This window comes from Fistularia commersonii, chromosome 16, assembly GCF_037954325.1.
Source record: "Fistularia commersonii isolate RoL2024-O1a breed Wild chromosome 16, RoL_Fcom_v1.0, whole genome shotgun sequence".
In the NCBI taxonomy this organism is placed as follows: domain Eukaryota; kingdom Metazoa; phylum Chordata; class Actinopteri; order Syngnathiformes; family Fistulariidae; genus Fistularia; species Fistularia commersonii.
Window position 1 is genome coordinate 10,537,020 of NC_141299.1, and position 27,678 is coordinate 10,564,697.

Below are 27,678 nucleotides of genomic sequence, written 5' to 3' on the forward strand. Positions count from 1 at the left end.
TAGTTTTTATGTTAGACATATTATTCACTACTTATTTATATTATTAAAATACAACCACTATATGTCTGACTTCAGACTTTCCAAGCAACTTATTTTGCATTTTATTGCCGAATGTTTTACGATGATTCTAACCTTAAACAAACATGCTTCTCACCTTTTTTTTGATATTGTGGTTTGCATAGATGGAACCTATTTTTACCCCTCTTCACTCCACATCGGAAAGCTTTTTTATCTTACTGGCCCTTGAAATAGCTTCATGTTGCCAATTTTAAAGTAATCAGCTGACATTTCAAAGCAAAGAATCTATTCCCTGACCTTTCTGTGTGTACTGAGGCATTTTGACACAGAGAGCCTTATCCTCTTTCATCTCTTAAATATGTGAGCTGCAGTCAGTGACTAGCCTTTCAACTAAGGACCGGAGAAAATGGTCCCTTAAGCCAAATAAAAATGGTAATGGAAAAACTGAAAAGCTAGTCAAAATGTTCAATGGAAAGTATCTTACTCTTTTGTTGTGAAAATGCTTTTAAGGTTTTTGATATACTTGATTTAATTTCAATAACAAACACAAATGTCTTATGATACATTAAAATCATTTGATTTAAATTTCTTATCAACGCTTCATTTCTAAAAGACAGTTTGTAGCCTGAGGTTATTCAAACAATAATCCAACTGTGTTTGTAAAACTGATTTTTTTGAGGCCCAAGAATTAATACCTTGTTTCTGTCACATCATGGGCGAGGGTCAGTCTAGGACACTGTAGCTGTAAAGTCTCAGAAATAATTGATGATGCATCTGTCAGTCTTTGTGTGTGTGCATGTGTGTGTACATACATGCGTGTGCGCGTGTGTGTGTGTGTGTGTGTGTTCATTTGGTTGGGACATGAATCTGTTTACCAAGAACATAGAATTTCCTTCCAAGTTAAGGTTAGTTAGAGTTGGCGCCCTGGAGTTAGAATGTCTTTTGGTTTTTGTGACTTCTTTGGGACTGCTCCTGGTATGAATGCCAACCTTGTGAGGATCTTTAGTCCATGGTAGGGTGTTTTGCAAACGTTAATTTACTAATTTTAAATAAATAAGTTATTCTCAATTAATAACAGCACAAAGTCCTAATAAGTACAGATACAAAGACATCTGACTGTGCGTGCGCGCACATGTGCAGCTGCACTCGTGTGTGTGCGTATGTGCGCTAGGAACAGAGGGAAGCATGCTCCATTTCACCTGCCTAGGCATTATAATACTATTATACAATGTTTTGAGACAATAAAGTAGTTGCACAAACATTCCAGCCAGTGCTCAGCCTCGCAACGTGGGTTTGTTCTCATTAATACCACCACATTAACACATTTCATGTTGCTAGGTGACTAATGGAAACCTATAAGTGAGAGCAATTGCCACCCAGTGTCATTACAGGAGATAGTGTTTGCGATGATTCAATCAGCATTTACATGTTATGGCTACTTTAGATCACTTTGTAACTATGTCCCTATAATTATGAATAACCAGTGAGAACTAAACGTTTTCATTGTTTTTAATTATAGCGAATGGTTTCCCATTAAGCAATTTCCAAACTCTAAAGTAAAACAAAAATTACTGGACCTCTTGCAATTGTATAAGTGTTGACAGAATGCCATGTGTTCTACTAAAACAATATAGAGATTACTGTCCTTTCTGAAGGCGTGTAAATAATTACCTCCATCTCAACAGAGATCATACATGATCCATACCTCCCACGTTATGGCAGCATAAGTGTGTTTCCATGGCAATGCAGTCTGTTCCTTTCACTTTTGTTCTCCACCATCTTGAAAGCAGGTGTTCGTACATGGCTCTTGATCCATCCGTTGGGTCAGAGTGGTGCAAAAGAGGTTTGCTTATTAGGACTTTGTGTTTGTATTAATTGAAAATAATTTATTCTTTTACAATTAGCAAATTAACATTTGCAAAACACCCCGACATGGACTTAAGATCCTCACAAGGTTGGCATTCATACCAGGAGCAGTCCCAAAGAAGTAAAAAAAAACAAAAGGCATTCTAACTCCAGGGTTCCAACTCTAACTAATATGAACTTAAAAGGAAATTACATATGTTATATATGTTGAAATCATATGGAACACACATGCAAGCACATGCACACACACACTAAATGAATTTAGCTCCTTGGGAGACTAGAACTCAGGGGCGCCACTAATGTGGTTCCATTGCGAATGGCACTCATGGAGATGCACCAATGTCCTTCAAGTTCTAGTATCCCTTTGTGCTGGTTTAAAGTATTCCTTTAAGTCCCATCGTCTTTAAAAAACAAATGTCATAATACTCAAGAATATTACCCACTGTATAAGCCTCAGAACCAATGTATCAAAGATCTCTTGTTTCCTGGAAAAAACAATATATAGTGAGATTGAAGTGTAGAATTCTTAGCTTGATTATTATAACGTTTCATAAGTCCTAAAGGAGAGTTTGTGATTCCTTTTCATCATCTGATTGTTGTTTCTGCTTATGCAATTTTTCCATGAAAGGACCTTCCTGCGACTCCTAATTGTTTATCTGGACTCTATTTTTAAGGCCTCATTTGCCATTTACTCTGCTCTGTTATTTAGCCAAGTTGCCATCTTTCCTCTGTGAGTAGCACTTGTGCAAATAATACCTAATGGGACATATCCATATCTAGAAGTACTTGACTTAATACTTATAACTACAAAAATCATCACAGATTATGATGTTTCTGTTGCTTTTCTGATTATTCAGTTCGAAATCCAATCAGATTAATAGTATCCACACAGAATAACGAGATTTTTATTGTCAGAAGGACCTACCCCATTCCAGCTCACCCCAATACCATCACCTCCATCACTGCAGCTGACCTAGTAGAAAGCGGTCCTATTTAATTAAGTTAGTATGTTGTCATATCATGTTTAGGATTATCTTTTCCCGATAAAAATCTTTTACACGTTTGACTGGGCATCCATTGTCTAAAGAGCTGAAATACCCATTCTTCCTAATTACAAACTGCGGTATTAGTAGAGGATATTGACAAACATCCTGCTTAGGTCTGGTAATAAAAATATTCTTGAACTATTTATCACATACCCAGGCAGGATGCCAGGGGAGAATATGAATGGTGATAGTACAGGGAGTAGCAAGGAAGATGATGGGAGAAAGAGTAAGTGGGCAGAAGTGAGAAAGCCAAGCACATACAAGAGAAAGAAAGATGAACAATATTGTACAAAAAGATCAGAAAATTAGGAAAAGAAGGGCAATGAGAAGAACCCAAAGTTAGCATTGCTAGAGGTAAGTAGATGGGTTTGAGAAATAAGATGTTATTGTCCAGAATTGTTGAAAAAGGAAACAACTTTGTCAGTATTTAATCTGAATACAACGATTACACTTTATATTAGGCAATTACAATATTAAGTACTTAATGTATATCTTGCACCTGCGGCAGGTCACAGCAGTGTTGTTTGCCAGGGGTTTGAGGTTTAAATAGTTGGCGTTCGGGTACAAAGGATAGAAGTATAAGGTTACTTGAGTTCTTGAGCCGTGAAGACAGGATGACATGGAATAGAAGAAAGGAAAATAGTGAGTAGGGGTAAAAGATAAAAAAAACAAATTCCAAGCAGCATTTTAAGAGATTAAAAGATACTCGAGGTATACAAACGAAGGGAAATTGTGGCAAGAGAAGTAAAATGTCTCTGTGGCAAGGATGATTGCTGTAACAACTGAGAATAAATCTGTCGTGCTTCATTATGATTTGTTTGAATTCACGCAGGAAAATTCATCAGATGCTGAGACTTGGCAACAGCCGCCATGAGTGGCTCTTTAGCCATGTCGAGAGTGACAAGAGTGCCAAATTGTGAGACGTGAAAATTCCAGTTTTTAAGACTTTAAACGGTTTGCATCAGTTTAGAGTCAGATCAGGGCTTCAGTATCAGGCCTGAACCGACCTCAGGCCTCAGGCTCACATCTTAATGGAAGTGATAACGTTTTTAAACTGTCTTAAGTTTGGCAGGTACCCACAGAAAACACCACCTTATTGTCTATTTAGCTTTCAACTGTGTCACACAAATTTCCACAGGAGGTCAGACTTTGCCCAGCTGTCTTTATATTGTAGCGCATATTAATGTTGGGGTTTATGTTTATGCTTGTTTTCTGTGTGATTTTGGGGTTGCTGGGAATTTTGTGGGTGTGGTTTGGGGTGCAGGGAATTTTGGGCAGTTAGTTGTACTGCAGGCTTGTGTGGTGTGTCACACTACAAAAACACTACAATATGAATCTTCCAGGCGCTCTCTTGGCCATTTAATATTCTTTTATAAGATGAACTCTGTACTGATAAAGATCATGCCATGAATTTGGAACTCTGGCTCAAGAAGTGTGTCTATGGATTTCAGCTGCAGCTGTGAAGAGCAGGGATTCATACTGCTTAAGAAAATGTGGAAAATGAAAATGTAAGCCATTGCCTTGTCTGGTCAGAACATTCCTAATGCAAAATTGTGAAAATGTTCAAAGGTATCTAGAGTGTTTCCTTTTTTTCTTTCACTATCCTTAAGGGCACATGAGAGCAAATGTTGACGTTATGTAAGATATATTGCTGGACCCACTATTGTTTTCCTCACTCTTTTGCTGTCTTGTATGCCTCATATTCATTTTATTTTATTTATTAATGTCTGTGGAGGTTCTCAGTCTTCCAGGTCATGGTGAATTCTTGTTAAAACTTTCTTGTCATAGCAACTGGCCTTGAATTTCTTGAATTTCTGGACTTAAATTGACTTGAAGACATTTCATCAAAGAGGCTTCTTCAGTTCTGAAGAAGTACTTTATTTATTAATAGAGATCTATCACATACACAGTTGCACGATCTTAATTTTTATAGTATTCCACAGAAATTGAGACAAAACCCTTAAGTTAAGTCTCAAAGTTAATGATTCTAGCTCTGATATATGATCAGCAACATATGTAGAATAAGCATCATGCAAAAGGTCACGCTATGTTTTTTTCAGAAATTTTTATTCGAGTTAAATGATGACTTTAGCACCTGGAAGCTGCTTTTCAGATGGTTCAATTTGAAAAAAAAAAAACAAAAAAAAACAACTAACAAACAAACAAACATACATTCACATTCTGTGAACATGATGAGTGGGTGTTAGCGTGGACATCTGGGTGCCAAAGGGCTACAAATACATGACTTCCCTTGAGCAATGAGCAGATATGTTGTCATGGCAATGTCTTCTGTGTTTTTTTCGGCCTGGTCCTGCAGAACCACAAGTAAAGCGAGGAGAATAAACTTCAAAAAATAATGAATGAATAAATTCTGATATTTTTGTGTAAATTAAACCTCTAATAATATAATATGGCAAAATATTTCATTTAACATCCTGATTCAATTCATTATAAAATCTTTTAAGGAAAAACTAGACTTTTTCTCCATTGTTGTGGGCGGGCACGGAGGGGGTTGTTTATCTTAATTTTTTTTTTTTTTTTTTTTTTTTAAATTGTTGCCCTGCTGAAAGATCCTTCACCTTTCCTCCTCCCACGCAAACCATCTCGGCAGTCCTGGAGGCTCCGTGGAAGCGTTGAGATGCTCGGTAGTAAAAACAAAAGATGAAGGAGATGATGTGTGTGAGTGTGCGTGCTGGTGTGTGTTAGAGAGGGGGGGTTTACACACTGTGTGGGCAACAGTAGTAGAATATCAGCTGCGTGGAGCTGAGATCCGCGTCCACATCACGGCGTGACGAGCGTGTCGGGCGGAGAGGTGCGTGACAGATCGATCGGGGTTCCTGCTCAGTGACTCCTCAAAGCTCCCGCAGAGACTCACTTTCAACGCCACTTTCAACACACTTCCCTTCAATTTAAACTTCTCGTCCTCTTTCTTCGCAGCATCTTTCCGGAGCTGAAGACAACTGGTGCCGACCTAAAGACAAAAAGAACAGGGTATCTATCTATCTATCTATCTATCTATCTATCTATCTATCTATCTATCTATCTATCTATCTATCTATCTATCTATCTATCTATCTATCTATCTATCTATCTATCTATCTATCTATCTATCTGTCGTTCCAATATAATCTGTCAATGTTTGTTCCTCCATCTCAATCATAAAGCAACCCACTGTCAGTCACCATTGAAGATGTTGCATTTTGCAGGATATTGATTACAAACTGATGCACGCCTGACATTGTCATGTATGTTTTGCGTGTGATTTCAAAAGTCAGCTGTCATTGGTTAGTCTCTGCCACTGGACTGCTCCGTGGCAGTTTTGGGGTCACAGACACTTTGGTCTAGTTCATAGGTGTCAAACTCTGGCCCGCGGGCCAAATATGGCCCGCACTTTGATTAAATTTGGCCCGCAAAAGCCATTCCAAATGACTATTAGAGCTGGCTGCAGGGAGAGTCTACAGTGCATGTACCGCTAATTCTACAAATTTTCTGCTGTTTTTTTGGCACAGAAATCACAACAGGACCCATAAACGCCCTCTCCTCTGTTAACAGTAGTCATAGCGACCTTATGCTAATACTGGCACCCTGCTACTTAGGCAGAAAACAGGATTTTGCATGTGTGCAATATTAAGTTATATACTGTATACTATTAAGCTATGCTTGTTCCATATTTCGTTTTTAAGCAAAACTAGTTTGGGTTCATTTTTATATCTGGAGGAAGATTTTTTTCAATAAATATCAATGTTGGCCGTGACTTCGTCCCAGTTTTGAATTTTGACACCCCTTGTCTAGTTGGTTTGAATGTTGTTGGATGGAGCAGAGAACCCTTGACTACTCTAGCGAGGGACGTAGTGAGAAGTGTCTGTTGGGGGAACATTTACAAAAATGTCTTCCAAAATAACGAAGCAAAGTATGCAATATTTCTATCAGATGTTAATCAATTTACATGTGCTCATGAAATCAGTCCTACGCAGGAATCAAGTTTCAAAATTAAGTTGCAGTATCTATATCTTTGGAGACAAAGACAATGAAGATGAAGACGATGATAGTTTTCCAGTCTGACTGGGGATATGACACCTGTTGATGGGTAAAATGCTGCACTTCTTTCCAACTTTCATAAATTTGTGTTTTTTAAAAAATTGATTGTGTCAAAAATCCTGTAGTTCCAGAAGGACAGTCCTTTCTGGACTCCCTTCCTGTTTTGATAACCGACTCTGATTGGCCGGTTTCTTCCTGCGTGTCGGAAAAGGTACCGCCCTTCATTGCGCCCGGGCGTGTTTCATGGGAGTGGTGTGAAGGAACGGAATGCAGAGGCAGGTCTTGCTGTTTGTCGTGTCACGGAGAATCAAAATTGGCTTGTATTTTACCGCAGTGGCGTTAAACCCCACTTATATGAAGTATCCATATAGGCGCTGAAGAAGCGTGATGTTTATTACTTGACTTAATGTTTGCTTCTCGATGGGTGGAGATTAATATTTCCCACGTTGAGTGATTTAGTGGTGTATCATATAAAAGGGGGTTTACCAAAAGTAGTAGAACCACTATAGATTACATGTTTGCCCTGCAAAAAATAGGTTTTTATTCATCTCTTTGTTTTTGGTTGTGTGCGTGTGTGTGTATGTGTGTGTGTGTGTGTTTCAAAGTGAGGGAAGGTCAGGCCATAGGAGAGGCCTTTTCATGTCTGTCTGCTTATGAGCATAGAGCAGTGTGATGCCCCGTCATTGTGTTGCTGAGCTCCGGACACTCACACACACACCATTTTCACTCTCTGTCTGCACAGAGATACACACAACTACATCAAGTCTGAACGGATTGTCTTATCACGGGCTTTTTGATCATGAGCGGTGAGTTACCGAAGAGTTGGTTAATCTTTACACACCAAAGGGATTTGATGACATTTTTCTTCATGTGATGACATGAATTATGCTGACTATTCCATTTAGACAATACAAGTTGGTATGTTTTTACTATAAATAGTCACTTTTTAATCGGTGCAGCTGTAAAGATCTGTTATAGGAAGATACTATATGTACCTTGAGATGGGTTCCCTTTGTCTCAGCATGTTCTAACACTGGGGTCCGAAGCCACTTTCAACCGATGTGTGAAATTGGCTCTACAACACGCCAGCCATTCCACCATGGGAACACTCATGTTATTGATTTCAAAATAAAGAACGTCACAGTGATTTTTATTTAGCAGTTGAAAGTGTGCTTTAGGAATTTTTGCAAAACATGTTATGGTTAATTCATTTTCCCAAACAGCTCGTACAATATATTATACTCAGCGGAGCCATCTTTCCAAGTGAAATGTATTGAATCGTGTCAGCAGGTTCTCCTTGTCCATTAGCAGATGTTTGGGTTGTTAGACAGAGGAATGCTCAGGCAGCCGGAGCAATTTCATCCTGTTGGGAACTTTAATTTCAAGGTTTCATTTCTGCTTTGGCCGCTGCAATGCTTGGATCTTCCATTAACTACATTAACTGTATTGTAAGTCGCTTTGGATAAAAGCGTCTGCCAAATGCAATGTAATGTAATGTAATGTAATGTAACTGATATGATTTCATAAGATATTTGGGAGTGGTGTTTCTATACTTCCTATAACAAATTATTCAGAATACAAGCCCACATAACTCATGCGGTTCAAAGACGCCTCTGTTGATGGGTCAGTACCTCTGGTGCACGTCAGCCGCAGGAGTTTTAGAAAATAGTCCAAGTGTTGTTACTGTGATGCAGGCAAATTTAAATGTGATGTAAAAACTTTAAATATTGAGAGATTTTTACAGATGTTACCTTTTTGTGATGACAGCTATTTCGTAATGGGTTTTAATGGTACAAAGAAGTATTTTCTACCCATTTTATCCCTTTAGTCCAATTACATTGCAGCATGTACAAATACTATGTATCGAAAAACAGAATGATTTTACGTATGTATTTATCTGTATGTATCCGTTGTTCATTGAACTGGGGCAAAAGGCATGTGGAGGTCAACTCAGCACTTTAACTTGGAAAAAATAAATATATCTAATTTCTGACCAGCGCTAGTGATTGAATATCTGACTGTAAATATAGTTGGTAAAATATAGTTGGAGAGCTGATGTTTTATTTTTTCGCTCCTGATAATAAAATAGACTAATTGGATAAAGTTATGCATGTAAAGCAAAGACAGTTGAGGTGTACTATGTACCTGAGGTGTGAGATCCAGTCTGTTTGTTGATGGTGATATAGAGGAAAGAGTGTAACCTATTTAGATAAGGACAACTGAACAAAAACCACGTGCTGCAGTCGAATGTGTGTCCATTGTGATACTCGGCAAAAGAAAACACGGTAAGAATACTCAAACTCTTGATACCAAATTAGACAGATTTTCAAACTTGTTTTGGCTTTCTGAAAAGTTCAAGTGTGAAGTCAATGAGTCACAAAAAAAAGGAATCCATGAAAAGTCACCTGTGGCGTGTACAACAATATGTGCGTACTTATGTAAACACAAACTACGATCTCATTCTGCCACATATACAAGATGATGTAGTATCTTTTAAGTCGACAAGACTCAATTCCGAAAATAACCACTTATGAACACAACCATGTTCTTTTACTCTGTGTTATCATAGTGATAAAAAATGTTGTTAAATTTATACCATTGACACTAACTGTATTTAAGTTAGTCATTGCTGGCTGGTCATGTTTACTATTGACTTGTAGGGAGTGCAGGGATAAATGGATTCTAGACTTGTTACTTCTGAACATTTTTTTGTTAATCTTCCATTTAAGTCTAATTTAATTGTTATGTAATTGAAGTCCATCAAAGTCCATTAAATACAGGACTGTCTCAGGAAATTTGAATATTGTGATAAAGTTCTTTATCTTCTGTAATGCAATAAAAAAACAAAAATTACTATTTCATGATATTCTAATATTTTGAGATAGGATTTTTGAGTTTTCTTAAGATGTAAGCCATAATCAGCAATGTTAAAATAATAAAAGGCTTGCAATATTTCAGTTGATTTGTAATGAATCCAGAATGTATAACATTTTTGTTTCTGTAATTGCATTACAGAAGATAAAGAACTTTATCACACTATTCTAATTTTCTGAGACGGTCCTGTATAGTGGACAAGTTGAGTTTTACATTTTGTTACATTTTGTACATTTTGTTTTAGCCCAAGATCCAAAAACAGTCAACTTAAAGTCAGAGTGCATCACAAACTAGCTCATTCCTATCTAATCCTAATTTGATTATTTAGTTTTCAAAGTAGTGGAAAGTACATGTATACATCTAAATTGACTGTAAATTTAAATTCCTAAAAATTACATATCAACATATCGGTGAAAATGTTGATTATATGTTGTGTTTCAGACATTTCTTTCACAAAATATCATCCTCTAGCTGTTTTGTTTGAATTTGAATTGCTTGAAATCAACATTTGACTTGTACTTTACCATCCACACATCAGTTTTCTGCTCTTTTTAGATCTTATGCGCTTGTCAAAGAACCGTGGCTGTAAAAATATTAATTCATTTTGCCTCTATTATCCTCCTTGTGTCTAGTTTCCCACGAGACCTGCCTTCTGGACCAGGTGCTGGAGCTGATTATGAATGAGAAGCCTCCCACCAGCGCAAGTCTTTTCCTGAACGAGGACGCAAATACAACGCCGCTGTCTGAACAAGGTAGCATAAAGAGGCGACTACGCCGGGCCATGGAGAGGCGAGCCAGCAGCATGAAGGATCGAATGATCTCCATCAGCAGGGACAGCGTCCGAGGCTTCCTCAAGAGGAACCTATTTGTTCTCTTTACTGTTGCGGCTGTGGCTCTGGGTGAGCAGAACACACCTGAGCACATCTGTTTTATATGTCTTTATTACACGGACATAGTTTTAATAGATTCTCGGGTCAGCGCGCTCGCTGACAAAAACAGATATCAGAGTTTTCTGTGATTTATTAACGCATTTCGATGCATGAACATTTGTGATTTGTGGTTTTGTGTGCATGTGCTGTTATTCAGGCGTAATCTTGGGCTTTGCTCTACGCCCCCACAACCTGTCCCTGAGAGAGATCAAGTACTTCTCCTTTCCTGGGGAGTTGCTGATGAGGATGCTGCAGATGTTAGTCCTGCCTCTTATCGTCTCAAGCCTGGTCACAGGTGGGCTTTCGCAAATGCGGAAGAAGAAACTAAATCCCCGCAGCAACTATTTGTTATTTGTTTGTTCGTTAAACCTTCAGCAGCACCAGTTGCAGGAGGAAGTAATTTAATGGGAGTTATAAAACTTGCAGATTTGACTGATCGACCGGCTGGTATTTTTAGCTGTGAGTAAAAATAAAAAGAAATAAACTGCCATGAGTCTGGTTGAATAGAAAATCCAGATGTGAAGAAATCTAGAAATAATAAATCTTATAGTATATACAGTATACATATATTATTCTGTGCGGGTTGTAGAACAGTACACACTTCTGGGACAGACATGCATGCACAGTTACAAAAGTCCAAAGACGATTAAATGAATGAATGAACACCCTTTTTTATGACAGAGAAGATAAAAAAATACATAGCTATGTCTCCATCCAATACTACATTTCCTCTCTCGCAGGTATTTCCTCGCTGGACAGTAAAGCTTCAGGGAAGATGGGTGTACGCGCAGTGGTCTACTACATGGTGACAACATTGATCGCTGTTTTCATCGGCATTGTCATTGTGATAATCATCCGGCCAGGGAAAGGCAGCAGGGACAGTCTTGTGGCAACAAGTGGAAACATAGAACCTGTTCAGGCAGCTGATGCTTTTCTGGATCTCATCAGGTAACAAGTAGACTGAGATGGAGATGTTTTGCCAGTGTTGTATTATGTGCCCCATTGCCATTTCTTCCTGTGTACACATATTGCTTTAACACTATTATTTCTTTTCTAAGGAATGAAAAGAATGTGTTTTTTTTTTTTTAATCTTTTGTTCCTTCAGTCCTGCCTTTTAGAAATATGCATGCATAGCATATTCATTCTTGTTTTCATCCTAGGAACATGTTTCCTCCCAATCTTGTGGAGGCTTGCTTCAAACAGGTGAGGCCATCATTTAACCCGCTCTGTATAATTATGATGTTGCCTAAAATGTTTTCTTTATGTGTAGAAACAAAAAATAGAATTTTATTCAACTGCACTGGTCTCGTCCTGCAACACTGTCTCAAACTCTGATCTGCTAGAAACAGTATATTGTACAGTTTATAAAAAGAGTGGGTTTAACAGTCCCATGTATTGACATACTTTCTCTCAGAAATGAAGAAGCAAACTCAACTGATGCCCGATTTTTGTTAGATTTATCGACTTTATTTTGCAGTACAAAACTGTTTACAAGAAGATTGTGCGCACGAGGAATGTCACAGTGACCATGAATCTCACCAACATGCTCAACATGACTGAGTACACTGTGAATGACAGTGGAGTGCTACACACTATACAGGTAATATTGGAATCCCCGATTAGTCTGTAGAAAACAATCAAAAGGAGTAAGAGACTTGATTCATATTACGTGATAGAGTTATGAAATGAAGATTCTAAACTCTCCTGTATCAGTGGTTCACTGTATGTTTTACCTTTTTTGTTTCAGTACATTGATTTTTATCTGCCAGAAAACAAATTAGACTTTTAACACTTACTCATGTCTACCAAATATCTTCCACAGGAAACAGTTGAGGAATCAGTGCCTGTCTCTGGCTCCTCCAGTGGAGTGAATGCTTTGGGACTGGTCTTTTTTTCCATGTGCTTCGGTCTGGTCATTGGCAACATGAAGCAGCAGGGTCAGACCCTCAGAGACTTCTTTGACTGCCTGAATGAAGCCATTATGAGGCTGGTGGCCATCATCATCTGGTCAGTAATGACTCACCACGAATTAACAAGGGGTTTTATGTTTTATGTTTCTTTTTTTTTTTTGGTTTTCTTTTTACACGATACAATTAAAAGTGTATGAAATTTTTTGCCATATTGGCAATATGGGGCTTGACCCGGCTGGTTAACCTCCGGAAACTCACTTTCGTATTGTGTCTGTCTTGTCAAATTCTATTCAAGCAATGCAGGGAAATATTTTTAGTAAAAAGAAATTTGCAGTGATAATCTATCATATAGCGGACGTACAGTATATTACATGATAAGGCCATTTAACATTTCCAGAAAAAAACAGAGCACTCAAATTAAGAAATTATTGCAATATTGCTGGAAAATAACAATTTAAGATAAGATAAGATAAGATAAGATAAGATAAGATAAGATAAGAACAACTTTATTTATCCCAAAGGAAATTGTTGTGCCAGAGTTTCAAGCAAAACATAACAATAATAGATAATAGTAGGAAGGATGGAGAATATGAAATACAATAAAATATAAAGTGTCAAGGTTAAGGCTATCAAGTGTTTTAAGGTCTTAAGTACAAAGATTTGAAGATTTGATTTGAAGATTTGATTTAGTATCAATGTTTTATTTTTCTACATAGCAGAATAATAGACTCTTAATTGAATTATCAGTCCATTATTCTGCTGCGAGTTATTTTTATTAACTTAATTCAAATAACCCCTACATAATAATCACAGTAAACCCCTTCATCTGGCTAACATGTGCCTCCATTTGTATTTGCTCTGGATGACCTGGCCAGGTATGCCCCAGTGGGCATTCTGTTCCTGATTGCGGGCAAGATTGTGGAGATGAAGGATCTGGCTGAGGTGGGCGGCCAGCTGGGGATGTACACCATGTCGGTGATTGTTGGCCTCCTCATCCATGGTCTCTTTGTCTTGCCACTATTGTACTTCTTGGTGACGAGGAAGAACCCCTACAGCTTTATTGGCGGCCTGCTGCAGGCTCTCATCACGGCTCTGGGAACCTCTTCCAGGTCAATGTCATCCTATTGCATGTTATTTGTGTGTTATTGATTGCAAGGGCAATTTTTGATTTAGAGGGCTGTTGTCAAGAAGAAGGACAAGTTCAGGGTAAAATCTACAGGGATAAAAGATATATGTTTATTTTGGAAGGCAACTTGCATGATCAAATGACAGGAGTGTTTATCATAAACTAGCTGTTTATGTTTTGATTTAGCGTCAGGGTTGCAGGCTGATAATGCAGTTATGACCATATAAAACTATTATATTAAATAACTGTAGCGAATGAATGGTGCAGACAATAAAAAAGGTACTGAAAGCCATGCTATTTGTTCAAATTGGAAGTAGGATGCAATTTTTGTAGAAAATATAAGTAAAATATGAAGTACATAAGAAAATGCCCTATCGTCCATACACTGATTACCCGAGAAAAACAGTACTGTAAATATATAAAGTTCATGAATGGATTACTAAATGATGAAAATTAAATGATTGAAAATTAAATTATGAAATTGAAAGAAAACTGAGGTGCAATCTTGTTTTTTGGTCTTATTACACCTTTTTTTCCCCTCTCTTTATAGCTCTGCAACTCTACCAATCACGTTCCGCTGTCTGGAGGAGAACAACCATGTTGACAAACGAGTAACACGTTTCGTCCTTCCTGTGGGCGCAACCATCAACATGGATGGCACTGCCCTCTATGAGGCCGTCGCAGCTATCTTCATCGCTCAAGTCAATGACATGGACCTAAATTTTGGCCAGATTCTCACCATCAGGTAGCACCAGTTTTAAACTTGTTACTTTTCATGTTACGGTAATTACACAAAAGCTTCATTCGTATAAAATCTCACACTGCTGCGGAGATGCTGAGACCATAAGCTCCCAAACTACCGCCTTTTTTAGTCCACGATTCAAATCGTGAGAAATTGACGTGTCTTGGTCATATTTTACAGTCAGGACAAATTCTTAACTACTTCAGTAATGCATTGATTCTGTTAAATTCATCTTTATTATTCTTATCAAAAACATTATGGCTAGCCATGGAAAATAACTCACAATCGGCGTCTTAACACAACAGGTCCAAAAGGACAGGTCATACATACTCTGCTCAGTTTTTTATTTAAAATGTGCTTTCTGGGAAAATATTTTTTACAATTTTCCAGTTAGTTGATAAAACACTATGACTAGAGTTGTACAGTAATCATTTATATATTTTATGATTCTTTCTGAGCTTTTAATAACTCCACAAATCCCTATAGCCCAATGTTCATGTGCCATTTATTTATTTCCCTCTAAATGAATTTCTTTCCACTCTATCCCTCCCACCGCCTACTCAGTATCACAGCAACTGCTGCCAGCATCGGAGCAGCAGGCATCCCTCAGGCTGGCCTGGTTACCATGGTGATTGTATTGACATCGGTGGGACTGCCCACAGAGGACATAACACTGATCATTGCTGTGGATTGGTTCTTGTGAGTTCCCACTAAATGTCAGCTTGATGGGGATTGGTCTGTGTGAGGTTTTGCCAGCCTAAATGTCATAGTAAATCTTTAGTAAGCCCAGAAGTCCCAACACAATAAAAAAAAGGTTGCAAATGTAATATGTAGAGCTCAAAAACAAGAAAGCTTTGCATATATTCAAGGTTTGATGTTTCAGCGTATTCAATGTTTTCTTTCTGATGCTGTCTCTGCAGGGACCGCTTGCGCACCACCACCAACGTGCTGGGTGACTCCCTTGGCGCCGGCATCGTGGAGTACCTTTCCCGTGGAGAGTTGCAGAATCAGGATGATGAGGTGCCCAACTCTGTAATTGAAGATAGTGAAAAGCCCTACCAGCTTATCTGCCAGGAGAATGACACACTGAACCACCTGAACAGTGAGACCACAATGTGAAAACAAAATCCAAAATCTCAAAAATCATCATGTATTCAGAACTTAAGAGGATGACTAACATCGATACTCTGAAAAACAATTAACCCACTTTTCCCATTAAATTCATATTGTCTGGAAAAAAAGGCCTTAGGGACAGTGATTTTGGCTATTGGGATTATTATGTTGTTGTTTTTTTTCTTGGATGTTAATAAAAGTTTTGTATGTGGTGATGTTTATAGCATGAGCTCAATATGGTCAGATAGATTTAAAACATCTGACCAATAGCAGTGTTTTAACAGAATTAGTAAAGAGGAATCTCAAATATTTAAGAAATGTACAAGATACTGCTAATTCTCTAACATTTAAACATTTATATCTTAATACTCTGACTGCTTCTGTGTCATTTCTAACTGATGAATTCGATATTTTATTTTCAATCTCTTGACTACCTCTATTATGGCTTTGGAAAATGAGTGTTTGTAGTGTTACACAATAATCCGTCATGGAGCCAATCACTGCCCTCCATTGCTTTGGATCCTGTTATTACACTGAATAAACCTTTCCTCCTTTCTTAATTTCAGTGTACGCCATATGAATGTACTGGACTGTTAAAAACACTGCCTATAGTTGATTAATGTGCAATTCGATAGAATGGTTTTTGCTTTGTGGTTCTTTTTTTTTTTCGTGATTATTACATTTGTGTAATTCAGGTGCTGTTGATTTTGGCCACAACACTGCAATGCTGAGTATTAAATTTCAAATGTTTAAAACTTGATGTATAGTTATTATAGAATTAAAGTTATTCATCTATCCTGTGAGAGGATTGCTTTTTTTGGTTTTATTTTATACATGTATATACAGTAAATGCTTAAACTATGAACTGCGGGTCTTACTTCATTACATTGTATCTAGACTGCAGAGAAACCCTCGATAAATTGAATATTAAGCGACTTTATATAGTTTTGTGTTGACAGGTTTGAAAGGAAAACATAGTGCATAAATAAGGTGTTTATTTAAAAGTTCTTTTGACTTTATGCCATATTTGTATTGATTGTTTTGATGCTTGATGCTAGTTGATTAAAATGTTTAATATTTTCCAGGAAAGAGCAGGTCAATATTTTAATGGACAGCTTATTATGAACAATATGACAAATAAATTGCTCAGGAAATTGATGTGTGATGTTTATAATTGTGTTTGTGAGGACCCCTAGTGGAAGGTATTCTGCTTTTCAGAGGCCCTTGCATGCTGTTGTGAATGTGGGTCAAATGTTAGATAATTGTGACATAGGGGTTTGAGGACCTGGCGATGAAAAAGGAAAAAAAGGAGGTTTAAAATGTAAAAAATGTCTAGAAAAATCTCACTTCTAAATTGGCCGGTAAGTTTTCAAATCCCCATAGTATTATTTTTTTTATTTTGCCCAATTCTTTTAAATTTGTGTCTGGCAACTTTTGATTACCAGGACAGTGGACGAGGCTCATGTGATATCTCGTTTAAAAAGATATGTGAAAAATAAAGCCATCACTGTAGTTTATAAATGATATTAATAGATTACGAAAATAGTAAGATTAAATTCAAAGTTTCAAAAAAATATATGTTGGTCCCGTGTTTAGTAAATGGCACATGTATCAAGGATGATTAGCTGATCTTAGCCACCTTGGGGCTCAATTGCATTTAGAGGTTTCCATGGTGATGTTAAGGGCTCAGTTTACAGTGAGACTGAGAGACATTTCACAAAATCTGAATTTTAAGGAGGAAGGCTGGTTCTGTCATTACCCATATTCTAATATCTTATGGGGCAGTAGATTTTTCTGTTACTGTTAGAGGTGACATTTTGAGACAAAAGATATACTCCCCCCTAAAAATCCCAGTAAAATAAACATTGGAAGAAAAACATTAGCCATCCCATAGTTTCCATATCTGTGTGTGATATCAAACACTCTTCCTGCTTATATGTGTTTTTCCCCATCTCAGATTGTAAACATTTATAATATGTGTATCTGGGCTGTCAGATCAGATTCATTGCCGTGACAGTAACCATGGTAGCTTTTATATTGTGTTGTTAATTTTCTATTATAATATGAACAAAACCAGAAGTAGAGGTTAAAAATAACCCAAATTACCCATAACCCTTTTTTTCTGATACTACAAAATAAGTGGCTGGGTGGTGACCGGAGTTGTACTAAATGTCATGGTGATCCATCCGACAAACATTAAAAAAGCTAAACATGATCTTCCTGAGCCGGCATGCAGAGCTAGAGAAATATTTAATTTCACCTATCTCCATTTATTTGCTGGGAATGTCTAATTTCCTACATCCACCAGGTCATGTGACAGATCAAATGTATACCATGTAGTGAAAAACACACAACGGACAAAAATAAAACTGAGGCGGTTCAGCAGATTTTACATTCATTTATAAAATTCACTTGACGTACTGTGTTTTGAAATACAGCGCATTCTACAACAATACAATAAATTGTGTGTTGCACACACACAACTGAGCCCTCTAAGTTTTAACAGCCTTGTCATGTTGTGGATTGAATCATAAGTGCTTTGGCATAGTAAAGTGACAGACGATAGGTGACAGGGACTGATGCTAATTACAAAGGGATGTAATTATTTCGTAAATGCCTGATGGCCTCATTAAAAAGAATGACTTGGGGAGGGGGGGTTACACTATAAACAGTCAATATAAAGAATGAACAAAATCTCAGGAACATTGCTTTATATGTGGCACAGACATATCTGGGTGATTTCACCCATCTAACAGTCATATATAGGAGGTCAGTCTGAGCAAGGACTTTGAAACCTTAACGGAGACCTGGATTGTACAAAACAAGGTGCAAATCAGTACAAGCAAAAGTCTTTCCATATATTGTGCACATAAGGATTACAGTGACAAAACCTGATCTATTTACTATGAGCAGTGCTATTACACACTAATGAAGGTTTACAAGTCACAAGTAAGCATAAAGTATTTTGTTAAAATACAATATTAATATCACTGCATTTATACTTTTTTAAAAAAGTTAAACTGCGCCCACTGTTCACATCAGCCACATAGAGGATTAAGTTTTGGAGGGTGAAACTTCTGGGCTAAACTTCAGCAAATAACAGTATGAGCCTCTGACAATAAATCAATTCAGCTTATCTTACAAGTTAAGACTTCTCTTCTGAAACATTTCCAGCCTCATGTTTGGGACTATTTCAAACATGGTTCAAATATGTAAATCCATTTGAAAATGAATAACTGTCCTGTCCGGTCCAAGAGAGATGGATGGTATAGATAGAGTGAAACACAAACTGAGCGAAGAGTCAGTAACTCTGATGTTTCAGGACAAAAAGTTGCTGAAAGTTAACTTGGCCTGCAGAAAATGGGAAGAACGTATGTGAGATGTTTGACAGAGGAGGTTTTTGTATGCTAAAACATATCATGTATAAAGTATTAAAAATGATCTTACTTATGACTATTGATTTTCCTCCATATTTGACAACCGTCTTTCACTCTACACTGATAACAGCCCAATTATCTTTCTTGTCCTGATGGTGAAAAGAAAGAAAAATTACTGTCATAAGTAATACCAAAAGAATATTAAGTTGTAACTAGAATTCTGAAAATAATGACATTTACCTCTGAATTATGCACTTGGACATGCAACAGTGGTTTCATTCCATTGCCATATAAATAAATCAAAATGGTATATTTCATATTAAGTGAGTTTGAGTGTTGCGTTTGTGTCTGACCTCTGACATGACGGGAAGGTTGTCATGAGGCAGGAGCCACATGGTCCGGTGGGCTTTTGTCCTCTGTCTCTGCAGGAGCTTCCTCAACAACCTCTTCACCTTCCGGTCTTTGGGGTCTGCACATTTCACTGCTTTTTTTGTGTATAGACTAATAACATCAACATTGAAAAAAAAAAAAAAACAATATTAAACAAATAGAAAGCAGGGTAAATCTTTAATTTTGCTATCACAATCCTAGATGCGGGACCACAAAGATGGCAGTGCAAGAGTTACTGAATGGATATCAGTCAACATGTAGAACAAGGAGAAACTGTGAATAAAAGTGTTAAAGCTGGAGAGCACCATTATGGACCCACTGCAAAACTGTTTATGGTAAGTGGACCACATGAAAAAGCAAACTCTTCATTCCCTAGCAACATCAGATTTCCCTGACCTGTTGAAAACAGTGGGTATCACAAAGCAGAATGGTTTGCTTAACTAAACCCTGCTGTTCTGACCGGCTGGCTGTGGCCGGGCTCAGCTGGCTCCAAGGGTATTTTCAGATGGCATGTTATTCCCACATATTTCCTTTCTAACTTCCCTGGCAATTACAGCTCCGAGCCCTGCCATAACAACATGACCTGGAAAGATGACAATGCCTCCCAGCCTGGCTCTACCCTCCTCTAACAAAAGGCATATTTTCCATGCTTGCAGATTGCTGTGCTCCTTAGCTGCAGGAGTGGATATTTGAAATACTTGCATGATGGCTTGTATACTGCAGTCTGGCCCCTCCATCTGCAGCTCAAACCGCAGCACGTCCTTGGTGCGCACCTTACCCTGGGAATACAACATACAGCACTGGACATCTCTCTGCATCTGCACACCTTTGCCTGGAAACCACAGAAAAACATGAAGTCAGAGTAGGGGAGCATGTAAGTATTGGAGAAGGATTCAAGGGTGTGAAGTACCGGGCAAAGTTACCTATTATTTAACTCAATTAATTGCATTTCCCTCAACATCTTTTATTTGAGCTGTATCTTATCTGGTCATCCCGGAGTAAAAATCTCAAGTTCATCTTAGGCTTTGAAGCAACATCAAACAAGCACCGCTACTGTAGCTTAGCATAAATCTGACGCAGAAGGATTTTGAATCACTTGCTGCTGCAGACTCATATTAAAATAACAAGCTGGGATTTAGAATTTCTGACAGAGGACTGATAATGAATGTTTCCCACTAAGAATTTCTTGTACTTATATCTGTACCTGGTGCCTGGTTACACACACACACTCACACTCACAAACAGACACTTACGCACGCATACACATAAGCACAAACATGCACGCACACACACACACAGACACACACACACACAGACACACACACACACAGACACTTACACACGCATACACATAAGCACAAACATGCACACACACACACACACAACCACACACACACACACACACACACACAGACACAGACACTTACACACGCATACACATAAGCACAAACATGCACACACACACACACACAACCACACACACACACACACACACACAAACACACACATAAACACACACACACACACAAACAGACACTTACACACGCATACACATGAGCACAAACATGCACACACACACACACACACACACACAAACACACACACACACACAAACACACACACACACACACACACACAAACAGACACTTACACACGCATACACATGAGCACAAACATGCGCACACACACATGCACACGCCCACAAGCGCACGCATACACGCATGCACACATGGACACAAGAATGTCAGAGGAGGCACAATGGTATCCCTCAATGCAGAAAACATGGTACTATGTGTACTATGTGTACTATGTGTGTGTGTGTGTGTGTGTGTGTGTGTGTGTGTGTGTATGTGTATGCGATTATGGAAACAATTTAAAGTGTGATGTAAAACAGCATAAGACTTTAGAGCAATAAATAGGACAGTGCTCCTCTGTTATACCACAGTCCTAGGCTGCTTTTACATTTCAGAAACACAGAGACGAGACAACACCATCACACAAACTGAGCCTTGACACCGTTGCTTTCCTGTGATTTCAGATGCTCAACCTTCTGTGTTCGGCCCCTCTGTTTACATCCATGCCTCCCTCCCAGCTCCTGCTGCTACTGCTATCCTTTCCCGCTTTTCCCCTTTCTGTCTTCGCCATCGCTCTACACCGTCCACCTGCAGGGTGCTTGCACACACACACACACACACACACACACATTCTCTCTCTCTCTCTCTCTGTCTCTCTCTCTCTCTCTCTCACACACACACATGCACATGCATGCTCACAGACAGACATACAGAGTAAGTGCAGTTGTGTCTTACCTTCCACAGATGCCAGGAGAATAACAGTCAGAAATATAACAGTCAACATCTGCAGCATGAACATGATGAAGCTGGCAGAGCAGCACAGCAGAGGAGAGGATAATCTACTCTGTCACCTCTCTCTCTATGGCTGCTTCTCTTATGTTACTCCCTCCCTCTTTTAATACCTCCCTGCCCATCTCTCACTCACTCACTCACCCACTTCCACCACCTTTTCTTTGGTCTTGCCGTCTTTCCCTCCCTCCTTCTGTTTATCCATTTTCACTCATCTTCACTATCAGCAGAACCCACTCATTGTCAAATCCTCTCATTTCACACTCATCTCACTTCTCAATATTTTTTTCTCTCCGCATGCCTCCTTGCCAAAGATAACATGCCTCGTATGTCTCATCAGGGAGATACATTTAAACCTTAGGTAGCTTTTGCAACACACGAGTTGCAAAATTTGCCATTTTGGCCAACAGTATAATGTTTTTGAGAGGTAGATCAAACAACGAGCATGGTTGAGTCAGCTAATCCAAATCAGTCATGCAGCAAAGATATATTTGCTATGGGAAAATGCTGATCTCACTGAAATGTTATAATGTACCAATGTATTGCTTAATTCAGAAATGTTTAAATAAGAGAGTTTGACAAACATCTTAATGTAGATGTAATGTATGTTTCTGACAACAATGGCCTCCTGATCGTGCAACATCATTTTAAAAACTTTCTAATAAGCTCAAAGGCAAATCCATAGAGATTATTTCTAAACTTTACTTTATATATTAGATTGTGATTTTAATTTGTGTACAGGACGTGTAATGCAGGTCCCTGAAAAAAAAAAAAAAAAAAAAAAAGAATATATATATTGTTGTTCATTTTAGAGGGTTTGGTTCCCTGATTATAATTGAGACAATGTTCCTTTTCCACACTGAAGAGACACCAATTTTATTAACTCTGAATTTGTGTAATTTATTTACAGTAGATGTTATCCAATTCAAAAAGTCACAACTTTAAGGCGAACTTTATTCATAAAAATTGCAAACTTTTCCAGTTTGGGCTTCTAATATTGTCATCAACTTTCAGTTTATGCTCTAAAGCAGAAATCTTGCAGAAAATGTAAGCAAAAGAAGACACAGGGAGTTTTTATCAGAGTGTGCATTCTTTTTCAAAGAGGATTGATAAAACAAATAGAAGGCTCAGCAAACAGGAACTTGAGGATTGAAGGTCCCAGCATCTGTGCTTCTTCTAGACTCACATTTTTGAAGAACAGATTATGATTATAATGGCGACATTTCTATGAAAGGCCTCTATAAGGCCTGCTCTAAATATTTAAGTGATCACTGAGTTGGTTTCATTTCTGCCACATTTGGCAGTTGACCCTTTCGGATGTGCCCCTTCTCCTCTCACAGCATCAGTTGTTTTTTTTTCACATAGGCTGGTTTGATCTGTGAAGTTTCTAAGTCTGGTGCTTTATAAAGTCTTTTCCCTGACACCTTCACTGCTGATGTTAACAACTGTAAAGATAACCACCAATTTGCTCTCATTTGTTATTCATCTCCTTGCAGCAATTTTATTTCAAATCATGTCCTAGAGTGCCTTTAGGTTGTACTGCTCTCTGCCCAAATATTTGTCAGAAAAAAGGTTTGAAAGCATGGTAACACTTATTTTCTCAGAAATACAGTTTTGAAGTTTTGTGGCTCATGTCACCAAGTCAGTAACTCTAGCAATAACCAATAAAGCACAATAAAGTCTTTAGTTTTTACATAAATTATAGAACACCATATTAAAGGTTGGCAACAACATACATTACAGACAAGTGTTGACAACTGGTTATTTTGGTAAACCAGAAAACTGATATTGAACTGTCATGTCTTTGAAAGTGATAATTTTTTCAAGGTCAAGAAGAAAAAAGAAAAACAGTCAGTGGTGCTTAAAAAGTGTAAATGCATTTCACTTTGTAGTGCCAAATTGAACTGAAATAATCTATTTCTTCTCATTACCTAATATATATAACGTATAACAATATTTATATTACAAATAGCTGTATTTTCATACTCTGCTTTTTTACGTTACATTGCATTACATTACGTTACGGTACGTTATGTCTGTTGGTGGATGACTTGCTGAAATTATTCATTTGATTAAATGATGTAATCTAAATAAATTCAACTATACACCACACTAAACTAAAGTAGCTGCTCTTGTACTCTTTAAGGACAAAATAACAATTACTGATTTAATTATGGGAAAGCAATTCTGTAACAATAAGTCATCTTTCTCACAAGAGGATATTATATTTGGCACTACATTTGGAACTAGGTTCCGGTGGTTCAACAGTTCTTAACCTGCAACAAATCAACAGATTGTGATTTTGCTCTTGGATTAAGAGAAAACTATTTGGAAACAAGGCAATTATACGTCCATTAAAAGCATTCATTTCTGATCTGAGAAAGGGAAAATATGCAGTCAGCGCACTGAGGGGTGAGGATAGGGCAAAAGTATGTATAAGTGTGTGTGTGTGTGTGTGCGTCTGTGCATGTGTGTGTGTGCGTCTGTGCATGTGTGTGTGTGTGTGTGTGTGTGTGTGTGTGTGTGTGTGTGTGTGTGTGTGGGTGTGCATGTGGGTGGAGTTAACTGTCCAAGAATTTGACCCAAGAAATCAGGTTGGAATCTCAGCTGCAAAAACATACCTTCCACATGAATACAGGTCTGCTTGTGAGCAGATACATTTTCTGCATATCTTCGCAGCGATTAAAATATCTCCTTTCAAGGTGTGCAGGCTCACGAACATGGAGCCAATCAAAAATAAAAGCTGCACTGAATAGAGGGACTAAGCAGCTAATGTGTTCCTCTTTGTGGGGGTGGAAGGCTGAGATGATTGAAGAGACGGTATGGCCTCCTGGAGATGTTGGAGAGCTCTGAAATGTTACTGTACCTGAAAGGGATTTCTAAAGGATACAATGCAGGGGCAAATACTTCATCTAATCTTTGTACAGGTATTTACTGAGCAGTTGTAGGAAACAAGATGGCACGACTGTGGGAAATCCAGATCGGAAAAGAAGAAGATTTTTGAAAATTCTTCCTGCCCTGAAGGCCAAAGACACATTGGGTGAAAGGATCTGCTGAGCAGCCACATTCTTTCTGCAATTGATTTTCTTATTTTTTATTCATTTTTTGTTTTGTTTTGTAGCTGTGTGAGTCAGTGTGTGTGTGTGTGTGTGCATGCGTGGAGGTGAAAAAACAAAAACAAAACTAATGAATGAAAACATCTGAGGCTCTGCAGCAACATAGCAGTCCAATGTCTCCATCCACATCCTCTGCAATGCTGGTGGTTTTAATTTTGTGACTCATTTTCATTCGCCTTGGATTGAATCCTGTGCTGATCCTGTTGGTGATAGCAGTTTTTTCAGCAGTTAAATTCTGATTATTTCATTTTAATTATGGTACAGGCTGTCTTACTTTTGTCAAAATGTATTTATTTTTGGTTCCTAAACTGGAAGAATTCATCCTGGCTGTACAAGAATGACATACAGAATTTGACACCAGAAGTCTTTCTCACATTAACCAATGGGAACAGAGTCTCCCAGAGCAGACAGAAGAATCTGATTTTAAAAAGGCTGGCCGTAAAAATCACAAATGTTCTGGAAGCCAGTCCTGGCACAATATTCAGCAGACACAAAAACGATGCCTCCGGGTTACTAACTAAGGTGAACTGGGAGAAACAGGAGCCAGATTGTGTCCAGCAGTTTTACCAATACAATAAGGAATCTTTGCATAGCTTTAAATTCTGGAATCAAATAGATTACATTAATCGCATTTTGAAAGAATATAATGTGGTAAGTTTTTGTTTCAAATGAAATTATAGTAGACATGCATGATAGTATCTACTAGTATTCATGTTTTGACGTTAGCACAGCATATCAGAAAACTACGCCAATAAATCTCCAGTTTCAAGCTCTCTGTAACACTCGAGCTGTTCACAAACATCAAAGATGTAAAATACTGACAGTGGTAAAAGTAAATCCCCTAACAAACAGATCCTGAAAGAGGTATTTGTAGTTTTACTCATGATCCGTGGAATATGGGAATATAAGTCACTCAATATCTCACAACTGTACACTGAAATTCACAAATAAAGACCGCTGGAGTTAAACGTAAACATTCAGCAGGCCTGTTTCCATCGGTGTAACGGATGACAATCACCCAGTCCTTGATTCATCATTCATGTTCTCTCCTGGATGGGTTCAAGGCTCGGAATTTTCTTTTCACATGAGATTTCCTTAAAGGAATGTCTTTATTGACCGTGGAATAAAACGATGTCCAATCCTTCAACATGTGATAATATGTTGAAGAAAACAGCATTCCACGTTCCCTTGTGTCAGTCAGGCATTCCTCTGCAGGGAGTTGACTGGAGCACTTAGAACAAAACATCTGTGCTTCTCACAGCTCTGTTTCATTACTCCCCGAAACACTAAACCCAGAAAATCAGCTTAAACACACTCAGGCATTTATTTTGAAAATTCCGACTGCAAAAACTCAAAACGGGCATCACTGTGCCTGGAGTGTGAAACTGAACACTTTGGATGTGTTTAACAAAAGCTTTCAGGAAGAACAACACACACTTTGGTCCTAGAGATAGAAGTACATTTCCAATGCAAACTTGAGGCTAAGATTTTTATCCTGTACAGCCACTTGCACTGAGTTCAATTTACATAGGAGCTGTCTAATGAAACTGATTGTAACTATGTGAAATTTATTACTAGATTAGATATTTATCTTGCAGTATCTTGTGTGGGCGTGTCAGTGTTTATCCACAACCTGTTTTCTTTGGTGTATAATCCAACAAGACAAGAAACACTGAGCAGGTCTATGGTGTCTGACTTCTACAAAAATGCCCACCAAACAGTAAGAAGTGACGAGTTTATTATTTACATCAGTAAAATCTTCAGTTTAGCGCACAATGTATTTTTTATAATAATTCTCAATGGAAAATAGCAGCCAACACTTAACTATAAAAAATGTATTATTTGACCCGTCCTCTTGATAGATATGAAAACTGTCAGGCAGTCTTTCAGGTTCATTGAGAGATTAAAAAATATTGAATTTTAAGACAAACTGCACATTACTCCATTCTGTAATTTAGTTACTAAGCAGTATCTCAACCTAATAGATGCTTTAAGACAACGAGGTTCGATCCACCTCATTTTTTAAGTAACTGATATAAATACTAGTAAACTGTTGACTTTTCAATAGTGGCACTCAGGGTTTTCTAATATTTACCCTGACATGTGTAAAAAGCAACCTCAGTTAAGATCATAGTTTGTTATGTTTAGGGGCAAGCAGTTTTCTTAAAAATATTTAACAAAACTAAATTCTGCAGCGAGCGCCTGCATCCTTGGAGGTCCCTGGATCAGCACCTTGGACAGCGAGTCTTTTTGGTGCAGAACACTAATGACATACCTGAGCTGCCAAGAGGCAATAAGTATGGTGCTGTTTTACTTTTTAAATCCACTGAAGACCAGAGTTTCATGACAAATATTTGATAACCTATTCCTTGATATTCTATCGGAGCATGGGACACGAACACTGACCTCTTGTGCTTTTAAGCGGAGGGCGCTGACATTGAAATGTAATTTCTAAAATTATGTTATTACAAAAATCCTCCAAATTATGTATTCTAAGGGAGTGGCTGAGCAAAGGTATTCTCTTCAATATAAGCTACTGTGCAAGGCCCCTTTTTAAACTCTAGGCAAAAGTAGAATACAGGGGAAAAAAGCCACTGCTTTACACTTTTTTTCTGATAACTATTTGAATGATCTCATTTGCTTTGGATGAAACGCCTTGTGGAATTAATTAGGTCATTGCAATTTTGAGTCTGATATCTGTGTTTTGCCTGTTACTGTTTCATACAGCAGCACATACTGGGATATTGAAAACCTATTGCACACACACACA

At 38.0% G+C, this 27,678-nt stretch overlaps 2 protein-coding genes across 3 annotated transcripts; one reads left to right on the forward strand and one right to left on the reverse strand.

Moving 5' to 3' along the window:
* The first annotated feature begins 5,607 nt into the window (after positions 1–5,607).
* On the forward strand, positions 5,608–16,816 carry slc1a6 (solute carrier family 1 member 6). Of its 2 annotated transcripts, XM_086161178.1 has the most exons (12): positions 5,608–5,742; positions 5,868–5,921; positions 10,475–10,741; positions 10,929–11,066; positions 11,512–11,719; positions 11,932–11,974; positions 12,249–12,371; positions 12,594–12,778; positions 13,557–13,790; positions 14,358–14,552; positions 15,114–15,248; positions 15,470–16,816. In XM_086161178.1, the coding sequence occupies exons 3-12, from the start codon at positions 10,519–10,521 to the stop codon at positions 15,666–15,668; spliced, it is 1,683 nt and encodes a 560-aa protein (XP_086017304.1). In that variant the 5' UTR covers positions 5,608–5,742; positions 5,868–5,921; positions 10,475–10,518; the 3' UTR covers positions 15,669–16,816. The 2 variants fall into 2 exon arrangements, with proteins under 2 accessions (XP_086017304.1, XP_086017302.1); XM_086161176.1 differs by lacking the exon at positions 5,608–5,742 and having other exon boundaries at positions 5,798–5,921.
* Positions 16,817–18,050: 1,234 nt separating this feature from the next.
* Positions 18,051–21,894, reverse strand: ccl44 (chemokine (C-C motif) ligand 44). Its single transcript, XM_086161964.1, has 5 exons — positions 21,739–21,894; positions 20,132–20,261; positions 19,393–19,540; positions 19,110–19,188; positions 18,051–19,013 (listed from the first exon to the last, which is right to left on the reverse strand). Exons 1-4 carry the CDS (start codon positions 21,800–21,802, stop codon positions 19,150–19,152), a joined length of 381 nt encoding a protein of 126 aa, XP_086018090.1. The 5' UTR covers positions 21,803–21,894; the 3' UTR covers positions 18,051–19,013; positions 19,110–19,149.
* Between the last annotated feature and the right edge of the window lie 5,784 nt (positions 21,895–27,678).